Raw genomic sequence first — 19,456 nt, forward strand, 5'->3', positions numbered from 1 at the left:
TATTATTTTATTGAGACCAAAGCAGTAAATAAAATATAACGTAAAGATTATAAATACAAAATAGTTTGATTTCTCCAAAATAAAATTAAATGTGAGATAAAAAAATTAAATAGAAGATTGTAAATGGATTTCATGTAAATAATGAAATATTTTATCGATGTGGTTTGAAGTGAAAAGAATTTCCAGATTTCTAAGTATATTATCTCTATCTCTAATAGACCGTAGAGCCTCACATGATTGTAAAGCATATCGGACTGTATTTACTTATCCACAATAATCACACAAGGGAGGAACATCGCCAGTTATAAGATATGAATGTGAGAACTAACAATGCCTGATTATTAGCCTATTTAACAGGACCTGCTTATACCTATTAGTAGATATTGTCATAGAAACAAAAAAGTCTTGCTTAATAAACCACTTTTTATTATTGCCCTCCGGCAAGTCCCACTCCAATTGAACAAGATTATGGATTTTAATCATAATAATGGGATATAGATCTTTTTAATATGGGCAGCTAGGAATATATCTACCTATTAGAATGGCTTCTTTAGCTTCTGTAGCTGCAATGTCTGCTCTCTCATTACCCTCGATGCCCACATTACTGGGGACTCAAACAATTGATATTATTTTTTTCCGTTCAACAAAATTGTGATAAATGTTATAGATGCAAACGATAATAGGGTGTCTAAAAGTTGCATTTTCAATTGCCAGGGTAGAGTTCAGGGAAACAGTACAAATCAACCAATCGCCAGACTCAACCTCCAATAAAATCTGCAAAAACTTCCATATAGCATAGATGAATGTTTATGATGCTTGTAAGTTTATATTCCAGAGGATCCATAAACAGCTGTGCCTACTCCCTCGAGCGACTTGAAACCATCCGTGTACAAAACTTTATAGCTTGGATACAGCGATTGAAGATAACCAAACAGACTCTTGAAGATTGTAGGAACAAAATTTTCCTTGATGTGAATCGTTAGATATCTATTTGTTGGCAGCGATGGAAACAGCCATGGTGGGAGTTGTGAAGCTGGAGACGTTTAGTTTATCTCTATTAAGTTTGGCCATGTCTATAACCTTAAAGAACTGGTGACAGTGTAATGGGTCTCCTAACGGACAGATTTATTATTTTGTTGTTTGTTGGTATAAAACAAAATCTGTAAGCTGATCTAAGAATTAGCTTGAATCGTCTATATTTAAGCGGTTGAATACCAGCAAGAAATTGTAGACTAACAATTGGGCTAGATTTATATGCTCCAAGAGCCAGTCTCAGGTCATGATTTTAAACTGCTTCAAGCATTCGTAGATAGGACGTACAAGAGGCGTTGTATAGAAAGCTTCCATAATCAAGTTTGGGACATATTATAGTTTTTTAAACACTATTGATATTAATAGTTAGGTTAGGTTATTTAACAGTTGCTTATATGAATATTTCATATATTCACCAATAGATATCAACCAAGCAACATTTGACAAGAAATTAGTTCTCGTATGTTGAATGTTTTTCCCTTAAAATGTATAAGAAGACAACAATTATCAAAAGGTGTTAAAACATTACGATATTTTTTGATATTATTGTGATAAGAACTGAAAAAATACCCAGATTTTGTTAAGGGGTCTTCTAGTCTAGGCAATTGAAAAAATTGAATTTTACACTATTTCAAGTAAATCGGTTTAGTAGAACTGAGATTATAGGGAATGTTAAAAGGGTCAATTATTTCTTTGTATCTATGATTTTAATGGGTGATATATATGTATATATATATATATATATATATATATATATATATATATATATATATATATATATATACTTTTTGAATTTTCCAGGCAGTAACTTTAAATGCATCACTGATACCTACAACTGTAATTATTAAGAGACTACTGTGAGATTTTGACCAAGCTGCGTCATGTAGTTTGTGCTTACCGGCTATAAATAGCGGAAAGTGATCTTTCTGTACTGATTAAGAACTATTTCTTATTATTTGATCAAGGAGAGGCACATGGGGAGTTTATACTATTGTGGTCGTACCAATATAAGTGATCCCGAATGAAATCGTCGATAAAATCCAGGTGTCCGAGCTGGCTAAGGCTGTAATCACCTCAATTGAGCAGGTACATAATATTCTGTACATCTACAAGATGATGAATGCAGTGAACTGCATCCAATATATGCAGATGTTCTGCAGGGCAATGTACTTGGGATTAATATCCCAATAATAATATCTCTTATATAGAGCTGACGTACTGACCTCAAACACTATTACTCTGGCAACATATGCTGACATTACGATTTTATCATCTTACGAGCATCCAATATCAACCACAAGGAACCTCCAACTTCATCTCAACAAAATCCATTTGTGTGGAAAATATGGAGTATTAAGGTAAATGAGACAAAATCTATTCACGTGACATTCACCCTGTCTAGAAACCCTGCGTGGTTATTATCCAGTAAATCTTAATGACCACGAAATCCCGAAAGCAGATAATGTTAAATATGAACGTTAAACATCGACATTTTTTACAATTTCTTACATTTTCGAATGTTTAAAAAATAGTCAAAATCAAATTTTATTATAGATAGAAGAATAGAGTTTGATAAGATACAGAAATTTATAGAGAACGTTCACAATAAGTTTCAATTAAATCGGTTCAGTAGAACTTGAGATATCTAGTCAACTGTCTCAAAAAAGTAGTTTAAAAAAAAATCGTTAGAGTTTTGGTTAAAGTTTATACTTATAGTCTAAGCCCTACAATGATACTTTATACTTACATTTTTTCAACCTGCGATTCTTGTTCTGTACATTGGGCCTACCTCTACTACGGAAACGCATTTTCCGAAATTCTTTCTTTCAAACCAGTGCTTCTGGCTTCTTTTGAAACCTTAGACATATTCGTGAAAGATTTTTTAAAATGCCTATACTAGTAACTCGTTACATAATAGCCCGTTAAAGATACCATTCATTTTTAGTTCTTGGCTACCATCATTTCACTCCGAATTCCAATCGACAGTCATCCGAGTGGACTGCAACCCGCTCCAAAGCGTGGGAAAACGCAACAGTCGGCTGGTAAAGTTATAGCCTCTGTATTTTGGGATTCACTTGGAATAATTTTCATTGACTACCTTGAAAAAGGACTACAGCGACTATTGCATAGCGTTATTAGACCGTTATTGGACGAAATCGCCGGAAAACCGCCGCATTTGAAGAAAAAGAAAGTGCTGCTTCACCAAGACAATGCATCGTGTCAAAAACTCATGAATCTCCAGATCTGGTCCCCAGAGACTCTCTCCTGTTCTCTGATCTCAAAATAATGCTCGATAGGAAGAAATTTTGAAGTCGAATGATGAGGTGATCGCCGAAACTGAGGCTTATTTTGAAGCAAAGGACAAATCGTACTACAAAAATAGTATTGAAAAGTCGGAGGGTCGCTATAATCAGTGTATCACCCTTGAAGGGAATTATGTATGAATAAAAAAACTAATTTTGCGAAAAAATTATTTTACTATGGTAGGCCGGGAACTTTTCAATTGACCTGTTATAGAAATATTTAATTAATGATACTATATTATGGTGGGTTTAATTTTATTGTTACTTGTGTGTTATAATTAGAGGTGAACCACGCGTGCACAGGTTTACTTTAACTTTTCTTTTTTTCATTTTTTTCTAAATTTGATTCCAATTATTATTAGTGTCACTCGCCTGTTGCATTTTTCAGGCTGGTTCTTCGCTATTATCTCTAGTAGCAAGAATCGCAGTATCATCAGCAAATATAGCCCTCATGATTTTTTTCATGTGTACCTTGCCCTATTTTATTGTAGAGTAGACTCTCTCTTATTTGACTCTAAGCATTCTGGCTATAATCTATGATTTTAATAGTTTAATGTGTTGCTTAGGTAATATTTTCTATAGTTTATGCACGAGGTCCTTCATGCCAAACCTTATCGAAGGCTTGTGCCACATCTAACAATATAGCTGAACATAATATTTTTATCTTAATTGATTTTGTTAATAAACCCAAACTGGCGTGTTTACTTTTTCTCTTTATAATCGGCCAACATGAATTTTTACTTGGCTTGGTATTTATACAACATAAACAGCAAAAATTTTACGCATCCAGTTTTCCTTTTATGAATAGTTTTACAATTATATGAAATCGAGCCATTTTTAAATGAAAAACGGAATTACTTTCTCCCAAATACATTATATATCAAATATTATTGCTTGAAAGTCTGAAAGGTCTTGCGATAAGTATCTGGTATTGACGTTAGCGGAAATGTCAAACATATATCTCATTTGATCTTCAGCTAGTTAGTGGAGAGGGTAAGTAGTTAGACCTCGTCGATTAGCTGATTGTCGAAAGATATCGCAGTTTCGAATCCATTCATATGCGTGGATATTTCTTGAGTACAAATGTAGCCACCCAAGCCCCTTAAGTCACAACAAATAGTGAATACTTAGTCAAAAGATGTTTTTTTCAATAAATTAATCCCTTAAAAAGTATTCTGCTTTAACAAGTATCTTTTTTAAGGTCAGTACAATTTGACTTCATTGAAATCTTGATTTTACCTGATAGTTAAAGTAAGCGAATTTTATTTCGAATGGCTTTCGAACCTTTTTTTTTCTTATTCCAGAATAACCAGCTAGAACAAAATGGTCTGTTGCTGATGTCGCTTCGCTACCCACTACCTATGGTATATTGTTGTTTATAGGCCTCAAAAGAATGACATAGAAAAAGATGTTTGGCTCAAATGAAACGCTGGAAAAAACAAATAAGTTAAAGCATATGACTGGCCCAAAGACGACAGTAAAAGACCTAACCATCTATGCCTATACAAGTTTCTATTGGCGAGAACTGCACATGCGTACTTGTTATAATCTAGACTAACAGTTTTCACAATTCGCGTCCTTTTCTACCACGCCTTCCGTACCACAGTCTGTGTTGGTGTTGGTTAGATGTTATTTTTAAGTTAATTTTGTATTTACATTTTGTTGAGGTAATATAATTATTTCATAGGCAAAATTAGCAGCAGATAATGCGAAAATAAGCGTATAAGGTATGAATTATTAATTAATTATAAAATATTATAACTTTATAACACTATTTTTGTAGATTGTTATGGAACAAAAGATATATTTTTATGTTAAATAATATAGAAATGGAACTTCCTTGAAGATTATAGTAAAGGTAAGAGAATGAAATATGGTCATGTTTGTATATGTTTTCTATCTATTTATTATTATACTTATATCTTTCTGATATTACAGATATATTTTTTTAATTTCAACAATGTATTAAAAACAAATACACTAAGAAGGAATGCTAGGGTGTCAGTTGAAAAATCCCTGTAGGCCTAACCCACCTTTCCTAACAATTCATTAATATTCCTGAGTGATGTTTGCTGCAAAAAGTAACGAAAACAATGAAATAGTACATTACACTATTAGCAAAATATATTTACATGTTTATGTTTGTTGCTGTGTTTCCATCTTTCGTTTTCCTTTTAAATCACTTTTTTGTTGAAATCTCTGATGCATAACCTCTATATTATTAAGTATTTGGCTTTGTGATTGTTGCTCGATTGATTTCAAAGTGTTAATTATACTGAAAACTCTGTTGTCAAAGTCATTTTCTGTCATTTGTTCTTCCGCTGTATATATTTTTCTTGCAAGATTCTTCTAGTTCCTTCTTTGTCCTGCGATTTAATCACTGACTGCTCTCCTAGAGCACTTTCTACATTATCTGCAAAATAATTAATGCACCTGCCTGCACAGAGTGTTTTTTATCGTATACTCTGGACATCTACAGATATACCTATGCATTTCAATTTTTCTTCCATTATTCTATTCATAAAAACCAAAGTAAAATCTTCGTTTTTTAGAATACTATGCATTTCACCTATAACAAAAATCATACACACCTAAAGCACAATTATAAGACAAATGTATTACCTTCTCCCTTATAAAAGAATAAAAAATTTTTCCCATTTGCATTCCGCTCTTTTATTTTTAAATCAACAGGGATCATTTCATTAGGACCTCTAACTAGACCTAATTAAATATGATAGATCATCTTTATTAATGATATTTATCCTTTGCATTTGTTGGATATCTATTTGTCTTACGTCTGATAAAATTCTATCTGTTGTTATACCAGATTTAAATTTTTCAATAATAATATTTTTCCCAGATTCAAAAGATACCTGTAAAGGTATTTTCTGAAATTAAATTAAAGAAAACAAATTATTATTGCTAAATAATCTTCAAATAAGTTCTGCTTCCATATTATTTAACATATCCTTTGTTCCATAACAATCTACCAAATTATAGTGTTATAAAATGATAATATTTTACTAATAATTCATACCTTATACGCTTATTTTCACATTATCTGCTGCTAATTTTGCTTATGAAATAATTATATTACCTCAACAAAATGTAAATACAAAATTAACCTAAAAATGACATCTAACCACAACTAAGACTGTAGTATGGAAGACATGGTAGAAAAGGACGCGAGTTGTGAAAACTGTCCTGTTAGATAAGTACAAGGGCGTATGTATAGTCCTAGCCAATAGAAACTTGTATAGTCCTGGATGGCGAGGTTTTTTTGCTATCGTCTCTGACCCAATTATGCATAAATGATTGTGGGGCATCTGAGGACAAAAATAAAAGGAATGTTATTCCTTTTAAATTTAGTTTAGTGATGTATGAAGATTTTACCGCAATTAGTGGAAATAAAAGAAAAGCTTTAATTTTTCAAATTTAACATTCAAAATAAATCAAACTTGCATCAATGGATACTTACTTATTATGTTGTTTAAATTTATTAATATATATTTTGCCTCACTAAATAACCAAAAATAACTTAAAATATTAGAAGTAAAAGCTTTTAATTTAGGTAATCAAAACATTAATGATGAGGAAAATTAAACAACATTGATATCAAATATAATATATTTCAGTATCACATATTATATATTCCCATATTATGGACGTTTATCTTTTGAATTTTGATTTTTCACCTAAGTACCCTATATGTGTGAATACTTGTTTTACAACTTGATATTTTTGATCTAGTAGCATTCATTAACACTATTATTTTATTTTATGGTTTATCTGGTAGCAGATATTGTAACTGCAATTATATTCATGGTTAATATATTTGTTCTATATAAGTTAGCGCATCAACTGACACAATCAAGTAATATAAATCAATAATTCTATTTGTTTTTAGTGTCATTTTTCGATCAAAATTTGAAAGTAAAATTAATGCAACAAATTATTTTTGATGTAGTATTCTGAATAAAACAATCATCATTTTCTTGTGATTGTTTTTGTTTTATGGAATATGATGCCATAAACAATGAAACTTACGACAAATAGGCGTTTAATTAAATGAAATCCAATGATCAGTTAAAGACATAATGTGTATATATTGTGCGGAAAGCCTTAACGATAACAGTTGCGTTATAAAGTGATATTTTAAAAAATACATTCTGTAAGAATTACTTTTTTTTGATATTTTAATTTTTATTATTAATATTTCATATTTAAAAATGTTTTATTATCTTGAAATAAAAATTTTGGTAAAAGCCAAGTCGTTTTTTATAGTGAGTAGTGGAAAATTGGCTTCATTATTAGAGGGTATTGGTTGGTGGTGTATTGAAGCGTGTTTATTGTACTGGGTCCTGCATTGTACTTCTAAGTACCGTGAAGACAGAATAAGACCATTTTACAATCTGCAAGAGTAATTTATTAAGAGTTAGTTCGCTTCTAATATAATTAATAAGAAACATCATTCAATGAGTTCCAGACTTAACTAATGAAACAAGAAAATACTTTTTTTTTATCCGCCTTTTTAAAATTGACATTTCATGGTGTTGTAAATGGAGATATATATATATATATATATATATATATATATATATATATATATATATATATATATATGTATAAACAGCTACTAGCTATTACATTAGCCATTAAATAATAAAAGCAATTTAATATCGATTTAAATAAAATTATGACAGTTCATTGTTTTGAATATTTATCAAGAAAATCGTAACTATAAGTTAGATGTCCGATTTTATCGAAATTTTGACAATCGCTCCTTAAAGTTATCAGTATTAACTTATTGGAACTTCAATGAGTGACGTGTTAGTAAAATATAATCATAAAATCTCCGACTATACACTCTATTAAATTTAAATTTGGCATAATTATTCCTTCCTAATCCTACATATAATTGTAAATATTTTGAGAAAATTTTATCCGAAATAGTTTTTAAATTTTTTTTATATATACAAATTGAACTCACATGAGCAACATTACACATGTAATATTACCATGGTGGTTATACATGTACATAATATATTAGAAAAATAGAAATTTCACGGTATAGGTGGCCTTGGGGAAATGTTTTGCTTAGTTCGAACAACCGTAGCGCTGTGATCGCAAATGGTGATTGGCTAGTTTAAATTGCTGGAGCCGCCACTAAACTGGAACCTGGTTGGTCAAATTGTGCGAAGCCATCATTTTCGATGGGCGTCCATTTTTGTTGTTTGGAAGTTTTAATATTTGTTTGGATCAAGAAATATTCGTTTTATGTTGTGCATATTTTCTGTTTTACATTAATCATCATGGAGTAATAATATAAAAAAGTGGTTACAATGCATCCGTGTAGTAAAAGATGTAGTGTACCTGGGTGTAAACCTACTACCGAAATTAGACATCGTTTGCCAAAAAATGATCTCGCTCTTTTCCAAAAGGGTGTTGATCGAATGAATTGTAGTAAATCATCAGAATTAATCACAATGCAAATATATCAACGTCATCACTTAGAATTACCCTTCCTTCACGAACAGGTATTAGGGTAAATGCATATCCAACATTGTTTTATCAGGTACCTATAAAATTGTCTATCTACTACATGTCTGTTTTTCTATTATTTATTTACAGAAAATCAACCTACTTATGAAGATGGTAGTGGTAATAATGAGAATATTAATTCAATTAATCTACCAAGTTGTTCGTATGCTGTCAATGTAATGTCTCCATATAAAGAAGTCTTGCAAGGAGGTAACAATTAAGATAACTGTATAATTATCACTAGTATACACTATTTTTAATTGCAAAATATCGTTGAAATATTTGTAATACTTTAACTTTTTAGAACAATGATCAGAGTGTTCAATAATTTTGGAATAGATAGAGCTATTCTATATTTAAATAGTGCCAAGTTTTATTGCCTTGAAGAAAGTATTTTTACGGTGCCATCAATTAAAAATTTAATTGCTACTTTTAGGGGATTTATTTCCTTAAAGAAATCTATTTTGTCTAAACTCTTGAAGCATTCACGATCACTTAATTTTTTTCACATCATTCTCCCAGAGCAAATTGAAAAGAAAATGAACATGTTGGAACTTTAGAGAACTTATATTCTTTTTTAACGAGAGGTCTAGTATCACCAGAGGTTGTTAAACCACCTGTTGAGTCTATATTTTCAGTTCCAAAGAATTTTGCTCTTAGGAAAGCAAGAGTGGAATGCTGCACAGTAGTCTATATTTAAGGCTATTTACCAAAACTGCTGAAAAATGCAATATTTGTCTACATTCTATATTAACTAGTTCCACAGATCAAATACTTGATATTGATTTCATAGAAGCGATGCAGCCGCTCAGGTCCAAAATGAACAACTTCAACAAGACTGTTTGTAAATCCTTAAATTTTGATATTTAGGTTTTGTCATAAAATAAAATATCAGTTATTTTGAGAGATATTTAAAAAAAACACAAACGTTTTAAATGTTTTAACTGTCCAAGCCATAATGATTTTCAAGACCAAATTTTAAAAGTTGTTATGAGGTGTTCATTGGATTTTGTTTGTTGATCATGTTTAATCAAGTTAATATAATATTAACAGTGAAGGATTTAAAGTGACCTTTAATATATCAAAAGAAGATAGGACTCTATTAGATCCCATATAATTGGTGGCACTAAACAAATACGAAAAAGAGAAGGCGTTGTGAAAGGATATTTTAATTTTGCCTGGAATTGGGCTCTTATTCTTTTTATTTGCACCTGTATAGTTTGTTTACTTTTACTTTTAGTACACTCCGTTTAATTCTCAATCCATTAAACATATAAATATACAATGAAAAATTAAACGGACACACTCGTAGCCATGTTTTGCACGTCCGATCCACTAGAGGGCCGGAGGTAGAAAGATTATACATTCCTTTTCTTCCTTTATGTTTGAAATGTGGTGATAATTTTGTGACAAATTATATTTGTTTTGTTTTCTACTTTTGTATATCATTGTAAGGAAGCGAAATCATATTGTAAGTGTTATTTTCCAGGATATAAATGTTGAAATAAAATTAATTATTTTCAGAACAATTCTGCTCTAGCACACAAACGGTTTTTAATAGCAAGTAATGATATCCTTCAGGAAAACTCTTATGATATTTTACGTGAATTTTGCGAACAGGAAGCTTTATTCTTTGCTTTTCAGACATACTAGATGATTATGGATCCAAATGTGGAATATTATTGCTTATCTATGATGGAATCCCTAATGGTAGTTTTACAAATAAGTATTACAGTAAAATCTACATCGATAATTTAATTGAAATACATAAAAATGTGTATATTCACAGATACTATGTCTTAATCTATCGAAGGAAAATATGGCTACAAGTTAAATATTGTAATCAGCAGTTGCTCAGGCCCCATTAGAACCCTCAAAAAAAATTATAAATAAGTTCAAATATCATATTTTTTCAAAGGAAAAACATTGAGACCTTTGAAGACAAAATTATAACACATGTTTCTCCCGCAGATGCTTTTGAAACACACGAATCTCTGCCTTTAACTTCATGTTGATAATAACCGGACAGTATAATACCAACAAGTGAAACCACATATATAGACAATAATGCAAGCAAGAATTATTATATATACATATATTTCTATAATTCTGCTCTTATCCTATTTCGCTGTTATTTAAATGATATTTAACGGTACCAGGAATCTATTTTAATTCATTTTTGTGGAAATATATCTCCAAACTTTATTAGCAAAGGAATGAACATAATCAAATATAACGAAAATGTTGGTTCAGCTATTGTCAGCAAAATGTGTTTTTTTTGGAAATCATTAATTGTGTACAACATAATAAGCAAGGACAATGTAATAAGAAATATAATAATTAAGTTTGCCCATTCTGGTAGTTGAAAAAAAGATAGGATTACAAAGGGCAACTGGAAAATTGTGCATACATATAATATGGATAGTATCCAAATCAATTCCTATAAAAAAATATATAAAGAAGAAAAGGCGGTTCCGTAACCAAACTTGTAACATGGATTTACTATATTCACTAAATTTAAATATTGCATTTTTTAAGCATATTTTGAACAATTATTTTTTTAATTTATAGTTTCTTATGTTATAAAATATTTATTTATAATAACAACGCATAATTAGAAAATAAATTATTAATTATCAGATTAGATATTGTTTTTTGATATATTTTGATAATATTTTACACAAATATCAACTAGTACATAAATAAAATATGTTATTAAAATTTGATTTTTTATTTCCTCCTGTAATGTAAATAGTATGTTTTATCCTGTTTTTAATTTTCCCTTGTAGTAAATAACCCGTCTTTGTGCGCTCTCAGGTACCTCGGACGAACAAATCTTGGTTACGACTTTATACATGGGAGATCGCATTCTAAGTCTGTCTCTTGTGTGTTTACTATCATAGAAAAATTATACTTAAACGGAGATCTTAGGGGACTTGTTTATATATGTTTCAGAAACAAACACACAGAAACACCATAAGGCCGGAGGTATAAAAGTTGGCGCAAATTACAGATTCACTTATTTTGTCCTATATTTTGATCTGAAACTTAACCCGAGATTTTTGGTGATATTAGTTTGTATGTATTTTTGTTTGTAAATTTTACATACTTTGTAGTATTTTTTAGTTTTAGTTGTAGTAAATGTGGTTTTGTGTGGTTTAAAAATTTTTTAAAGAGCTAGGAAAAAAATTGAATAAATGTAAAAACGAGACAAAGATATTCCTTTCCATGGTATGAAGGCCAATATGGCGCATTGTTTTCCAAAGTTACCTGCTCTTTCCAAATCCTGCTCTAACCCAGAAATTTGATGAAATGAAATATTCTCAAACAATTAATTTAAGTAAATTAGCTTCATATTGTACTTTGTTTAATTTTTATCGTTTTTAAAGGGAAGCTGATGCCATTTGGATCATTTGTTATTTGTTCGTAAGTGATAATATTTACATTTCCGTGATTTGCATTTTAAAACAAACATTTATTTACTATAACAAAGTTTATCACCTTCATCAGATAAATGTATGTGTTTTAATAGCTACAAATAGCTTAGTTTAAGAAAGAAAACTATACGAATGGATCCAATGTTTGGCGATATGGCGTTTTGCACCATAGATATTTAAACAATTATTTGGTGGGTGGTTTCCATACTTACCGCTATAAGAGTATCAAAAGATAGGACCACATATCTGCATCCTTTTATTTCAAATGGTTTTTTCGCTCTTTCCGTTAAAATAAGCATAGTTCTCCTAACATCCTGACCGTGATTATACCATTCGCTATTGTAGCAGGAGTTATTTATTTCCATGCTCTGTAATAGCTGTTATATTATCAACATTAATCATATTAGTTACGTGAAGACATTTACCTCTGTATAAACCTCATTACCGAACCAACAGTAAGCAGCTGATTGGAATAGGACCATGACAGCATAGGTGAAGATACCTAGAGCCTGAAGGCTAAATGGAGTTAACTGAAATTTAATTAGAGTTAGGTATTTTTATTCTATAACTGAGACTGACTCGGCTGTAATTTTGTTAAAGGTTTATATGACTTTAGATATTTTTATGATTTTTAATTAATTTAAATATCGACACACATTTATTATAGAAAAGTTAAAATCAATTACCTCCATGAGCTGTAACGCCGAGTTGAATAAAGCTATGACGTATCCACCAATATTAGCAAAAATGTGAATAGATAATAATTCAGTTGTTAGATAAATATATCTAAAAAACACAAATTTAAGCTATATGTTGTATATTACAGTATCGGTAATTGCGTAAAGATGTCTTGAGCTGAAAATCTCCACTAAACAGCGATACGATGTGGAAGTATTTCTTTTGAATTATTTCGTTATTTCTTAGGATTCTTTTACAGATAAAATGCACTGTTGCCTCGCTTTTGCCATCACTAACAAAGCTATGGACAAATTTTCATGGGTGTAGAAAAAAAATAAATGAAATATTGTGCTTAAACAACTGCAGAACTAAATACGGAAACGGATTTTTTTCTGGTCATTTTCCAAATCGCAGTAGCAAACTTTCCCAATAACAGAGCTCGTTGCAACAAAGCAGATAACAAGAAAAATGGTAACAGAGCAGTGTACCTGCCGATAAAACTATCCTACATAAACCGGATTAACAATTCAAACAAATAATTCGTATTGCGATAATAAAATATTTCCAGAATAATTATTATCTCCTTAGATTAGTCAAGATACAATATAATATTCAAATTTGAATCCCGCCTAAGTGGGACAACGTTGAGTTGTGGCTAAAAATGTGCCGTATCAAAGCACATGACACAAAAATCTACCCATTTGACATTCACCCTTTGTAGAAGAACTTGCCCCTCAGTAATATTTAATAATAATGAATTTCCGCAAGCAGACAACGCTGAATATATGGGAATGCATTTTGATCGACATTTGACATAGGAAAACATATAGTGACATAACGCAAACAGCTTGGGCTTAAACTCAACCAAATGTATTAGCTGTTCGAACCAAATGTATTCGGAGCAGTGTTTGAATATAATCAGGCGTAATAAACCCATGTTTTTGCGTCGATATGTGACAATGGATGAAGCATGGCTCCCATCATTCCACTCCAAAGTCCAATCGACAGTCATCCAAGTGGACTACACACGATGAACTGGCTCCAAAGCGTGGGAAAACGCAACAGTCAGCTGGCAAGGTTATGGCGTCCGTATTTTGGGATGCGCATGGAAGAGTTTTCATTAATGGCCTTGAAAAAAGAAGGATAATCAAGAGCGACTATTACATAGCGTTATTGGACCATTTGAAAAAGTAAATGCTGCTTGATCAAGACAATACACTGTGTCAAAAATTCATGAATTGGGCTTCGAATTGCTTCCTCATCAACAGTTTTCTCCACATCTGGCCCCCAGCGACTACTTCCTGTTCTGAGATCTCAAAAGAATGCTCACTGGGAAGAAATTATCATCGAATGAAGAGACGATCGACGAAACTGAGGCCTATTTGGAGCAAGGGACAAATCGTACTACAATAATGGTATCGAAAAGTTGGAGGTACGCTACAATCAGTCTATCATCCTTGAGGAGAATTATGTTGAAAAATAAAACGAATTTTGCCAAAAAATATGTTTTACTATGGTAGGCCGGGGGCTTTTCAATTGATCTGTTACAATTAACAACATTAAGACAACTGTAAATCCATTACAAACAGCTCTCAATAGCATTACGGAGTAGACTAAGAAATGATTAATAAAATTAAATGCTACGAAGTCTACACGTGTGAATTTCATATACAGAAAATAGATTACCTGCTAGTGATAATTAATTTTGGAGTAATTCCGAATACGAAACAGCAAAATACTTGGGCATGATCCTGAATGGTGTTCAGGTGGAAAGAGCATGTTAAAAGGAATCGAGCAGAATATGGCATGAGAGTATGACTCAAGGAAATGTGGTAAAAAATGGTTGTTTGTACGAAAATCAGATCTTTCCACAACAAATTATTATTACATAAACATATTTTGAAACCAATGTGGACCTACCATATGCGACTAAGGCGTTGCAGAAAGAAATCCGATGACTACCAACGACCAGCGAAGAAATTAACCAGTTTGCGGAAAAAACACCAACATTAGAAAATAATAAGAATTGTTATTTTTCACTTTAATTAGCTTAAAACAACTTAAATCATATTAATACTCACTTTTCGATATCTACATAATGCTGGCAACAGTTATTTAAATAAATCAGAGTAAGATTTTCCACATCATTGCAGCTCTGACTTCGTCTTTTGATGTTCTTATCTATATCTTGTAGTTTTTTATTTAGTATACTTAACTGAATTGCCGCAATATATATTATCCCAAGGGCCAGTAGATCTAAGGACATATTAATGAATGCAGATATTGAAATAGCGATAACTTCGAATATGTAGAATGGGTAATGAAATAGGCCTTCATTGAAGAATGGAAAATCTGATGGTAAGCTTTTATGCTCTAAAACTAAGAAAATTGCTATTAATGGATCATAATTAAAGATTAAATAAATAAATTAAATATTAAGAATATCAACAGCTCCAACCAGTTTGTAACATTTTTAATTGCATTGCGTCGGTAAAGATCTGTAGTAACAGTGTCATTCGATTTTAATAGCTCGTAATACTTTACAACTAGCGGTGGAAACGATAGACTGAGACTAGTATCGACTGTTTAATAATTTACTACTTTTTACTGTCAACTGTTTCAGTTATCTATATTCAGTCGCTATTTCCAGTCCGACTGATTTAACTACTTTTTATTATCGACTATTTTAGTCGAGTACTCCCAGTCGCTATTTTAGGTCGGACTAGTTTCGTTCAATTAGTTTTTAATGTTCTGGCTTTGTGGTCCTATACCTTGAAAATAATATGCCAAATTAATTCTTAGATTTCTATCTAATATATATGGTTTTATGTTTTGTTTATAGTATGGTTATCAATAACAATATATTGTACATTAATATAGCAGAAATTTGAAATTCTATTTTTCTAGATTATTTATTAATGTAATTGGGTAAAAATAACAATATTTTGAGTTATAAATCGTAAAATATTTTTGATTGAATTTATGCTATCTCTTTCCTTTTCTTTCCCACACAAAATTCGAGAAGGAATATGTACCTCTTTGTTTCACTTATGGCACGGTTGAAATAAAACATTCGTAAGCACACGTTGGAATGTTTAAATGTTGTTGAATGAATATATAACCTTTGTTATATTACGTTATAGTTACTTTCCAAATATTAAAATATAATGAAACATATTTGGATTATTCCATTACTTTTTTCACACTTCATCTGTACAGCACAGCGCAGCCTCATTCTATCTTCCAAAATTTATACGGGGGGGAATTCATATATCTCGATCTGATATCACGAATAAAAAAGCAGTCGAAACGACTATTTGACTGAAATACTAATTACTATGTTCAGCCTCTAGTTTTTTGATTATCGACTACTTCCGCATTTTTACGACTTTTGACTATTTTGACTATTTGCCGTCGATAGTTCATAACGCTAATTACATCTTGTTAATTTTATTATATGCAGAGTAGTACTTTACGGGTATAAATATTCCGGCTTTCCTGGACTATACCATGAGTTTCTGCGCATGGGATTGTCCAATAGTTCTCCAGTCAGTACCAATACGCACCAGAAAGCTTTTTTTTCGGAAGTGTATTCATGTTGTAGCCATTTTCGCTCTTTTTACATCCTTTCTATCCTCTTAAATCATTTGGCAGCTGTGGATTCATCAATTATTGAGCTGTTTCGAAAGTTTTTTGTGAGTTTCAGCTGAGTCGTTATTCAATAAGTCTTATAATTTAAACTTTTTCGTTTCCTTAGCTTCTGGTTCTTTGTCATTGCTATCAATATCACCGCTTTTACATCGTTGAAACCAAAACCGACAATTGAGATATAACCAAGCAGTATCGCCATGATGTAAACGTCTGGAAACAGTTTATTAAACAACATGAATAAGCTGGTTCTATGCGGTTACACCAATATTTCTTAATAAACGCTTTTTTAATGTTAAAACAAATGATCAGAATGCATAAAAGTATCTAATATATGCCACTACTTACTTGGAATAAAACTATAGAGAAATACACAACCCAAGAGTCCGATTTCATAAAAACTCATCACGTTCTTGTAAAATACACAGGTGCCATCAAAATAATCTCCGTATATACATAAGAAATCAGAGAAATTCTCAGTTTCTAAATGGTCGAGTAACTCCAGGAATTTCTTATTATTGTAGACCAGCAGAAAAATTTTAATTTGTGAGCTAATCACGCTGATAAAGATAAAAAAACTCTCAGATAGTTTTACGATATTATGTCTATTGTAGATAGTGTTGATTGTCATTGAAAGAAACAACAAACTTGTAATTAATAAACTGACGCATAGACGCATTTTATAAGTTAAATTTGGTTTGCGTTTAGGCCATAGAGCTGTAAACGATAACAGATTTTTCTGATGTTCCAACAACCTAAACATAATGCCACACGAGTGTTTTAATGCCTCTTTAAAATTATCTGAGCGTGTTTTATAATTGGCTTGTTAATAAGAATATACATATAGAGCGAGACAAAAAACTAAAACTACTTACTTGTTAATGCATCAATTATTTGATTCAATGTTCAATTAATTTTAATTCGATTAAATTGTATTTATCTAATAAATTGTTTACTTAATATTTCATATGTCCTAATTCTTCCTATATGTATAAAATATTTTTTTTCATATATTTTAAATTCTCCTTTTACCGACGAGGGTTTATCTGGATTTTACCTACTGTTTAATGTGGGCTCCTAGGCATTAGCCTACCGACTGGTGAGTGACCAAATTAGAAGTCATCCCAGAAGACATCCAGTCTTATCCAGCCAACTGGCGTGACTGCAATCATTTTCCTTGTCGGATTTTGCACTCCCATTTAGGACAATTACAAATGTTATATAATCACAGACATAAATTTACGACCATGCCCCAGCATGATTCGGACCTGCCACTATACCAACAGTAGGTGGACCGTCCAGCCGCCTTTACCACTGCGCCAACCAAGCCAGCTTTATAAATATTTGTATGACGTTATTTAAACATATTATAACAATTTTGCTTAATTTATTAAAAATATAAAATATATGTAATATATAGATTACAACATATCAAACAAATACAGTAAAAAATGCAGTGTCCTCTGAAAGCATGGGGTAGGTTCCTTTATAATTTGGCCAGAAATATCATGGTATTCAGCTGGTCATCAGATTCACATTACCGGCCGGATTATTGTAAATGAATATCTCGACATTTTGGTAACGCTTTCATAGAATAAATTAAGTATCCAATGCAAGCATCTAAGATTCGGTATAGCCTAACATAATATATAATTGTCAACATTTAATTCAATGTTAAATTGGATTTACGAAGTTATCCAAGGTTTTGTCTTAAAACATGAAATAAGATTATTAAGTCACGGTAATGTAGAAGAAATATAGTTACTAACATGCAGGACGTTTCAAGCGAACCAAACTAGACGAATTTGTTCAGTGTATAAGTATTTGTCTTAAATTTTAAACAAAAATTTAATTTTCATTTAAGAAACATTGACGCAAGTACAACGGAATAATAGATGTAATAATAAAAATCGTTTATTGCCTTTAAAGATGACTGGCTTTTAACTGGTATTTTGAGATGTTGATAGAGAAATAGTCGAGGCCATCAAATTAATAAGTGATTGATCCATAAGTCTTGTAGTGACGCCAAAAAGAGTATTCCTTCTACAAATTTCGTATTTTCTTCACTGAACACGTTGATGGAGGATTAGAGTGGGAAATATCTTCCAGCTTATCGTTCATGTGTTGTGTTTTTGCTAAATTAGATTCATATTTCTACCATAATTACTTTAGAGATTTGACAAATGAAATTCCATTTGCAATATAAAATTTAAGACAAGTTCTTTAGTCAATATCCTATTCTTACTAAATACCATAAAGTACACTTGAAATGAAATTACAAAATCAAGCACTGTAAGTGGGTCCTTCCCAATCACAAACAAGACAAAACAAGAACCAGAAGGTACATTATTTTTTATTATTTTGCTTCAGAGTAAATACGTTAATTATGTTGACCTATTTTTTAATGATTTAATTGTCTTGAATATCAAAGCGTTTAAACATGAAATAATGACATATTTCTGCTTTAATAGCGAATATTTATTTTCTGTTACAATTGTGCTGGTGGCTGTTATATTATGTTTCATTGCATATCCGTTTATGAATTTTAATTATCACCTTGTTTTATGTTGTATGTATTTAATAACAGAATGTTATTAAATATTTTATTTCCAGGCTAATTTAGTGGTTGATTGGTTTAAAATAGGTAATAGGTAGTATTATCTTTATTGAGAAAAAAATGGTGTAATTTATATAAACAAAAATATTTTACTGTATTAAAAATAAAAATTTCTCCAGCCGAGCTGAACCAATTGTGGCCAGGAAACGTTATGTCTGGTGAATACGCTAGGTACGACAGAACTTTCCATTCAAACTATA

General features: G+C 31.0%; 1 protein-coding gene and 1 long non-coding RNA gene across 2 annotated transcripts; both read right to left on the reverse strand.

Annotated features, from left to right (window-relative positions):
* Nucleotides 1-5,215: 5,215 nt before the first annotated feature.
* Nucleotides 5,216-5,607, reverse strand: LOC143201447 (uncharacterized). The gene is made up of 2 exons (XR_013006952.1): nt 5,468-5,607; nt 5,216-5,407 (listed from the first exon to the last, which is right to left on the reverse strand). It is a non-coding gene; the product is annotated as an uncharacterized LOC143201447 (long non-coding RNA).
* A 1,939-nt stretch (nt 5,608-7,546) lies between these two features.
* Nucleotides 7,547-17,402, reverse strand: LOC143201422 (odorant receptor 46a). Its single transcript, XM_076412467.1, has 6 exons — nt 16,988-17,402; nt 15,073-15,370; nt 13,000-13,099; nt 12,739-12,843; nt 12,526-12,690; nt 7,547-7,747 (listed from the first exon to the last, which is right to left on the reverse strand). Exons 1-6 carry the CDS (start codon nt 17,400-17,402, stop codon nt 7,682-7,684), a joined length of 1,149 nt encoding a protein of 382 aa, XP_076268582.1. The 3' UTR covers nt 7,547-7,681.
* Nucleotides 17,403-19,456: the final 2,054 nt, after the last annotated feature.

This window comes from Rhynchophorus ferrugineus, unplaced genomic scaffold (genome assembly GCF_030347505.1).
Source record: "Rhynchophorus ferrugineus isolate W39M unplaced genomic scaffold, kcgeb_rfMv2 rfM8, whole genome shotgun sequence".
Taxonomy (NCBI): Eukaryota; Metazoa; Arthropoda; class Insecta; order Coleoptera; family Curculionidae; genus Rhynchophorus; species Rhynchophorus ferrugineus.

Bases quoted from the DNA above. Each gene is read 5' to 3' on its own strand.
- LOC143201422 (XM_076412467.1), bottom strand. From the start codon at position 17,402: ATGTTTAGGTTGTTGGAACATCAGAAAAATCTGTTATCGTTTACAGCT. The intron at 15,371-16,987 runs GTAAGTAGTGGC...CAATTTTCTTAG, and splicing joins TCTCTATAGTTTTATTCCAA to TTTTAGAGCATAAAAGCTTA. The intron at 12,844-12,999 runs GTAATTGATTTT...ATTAAATTTCAG, and splicing joins CGGCGTTACAGCTCATGGAG to TTAACTCCATTTAGCCTTCA.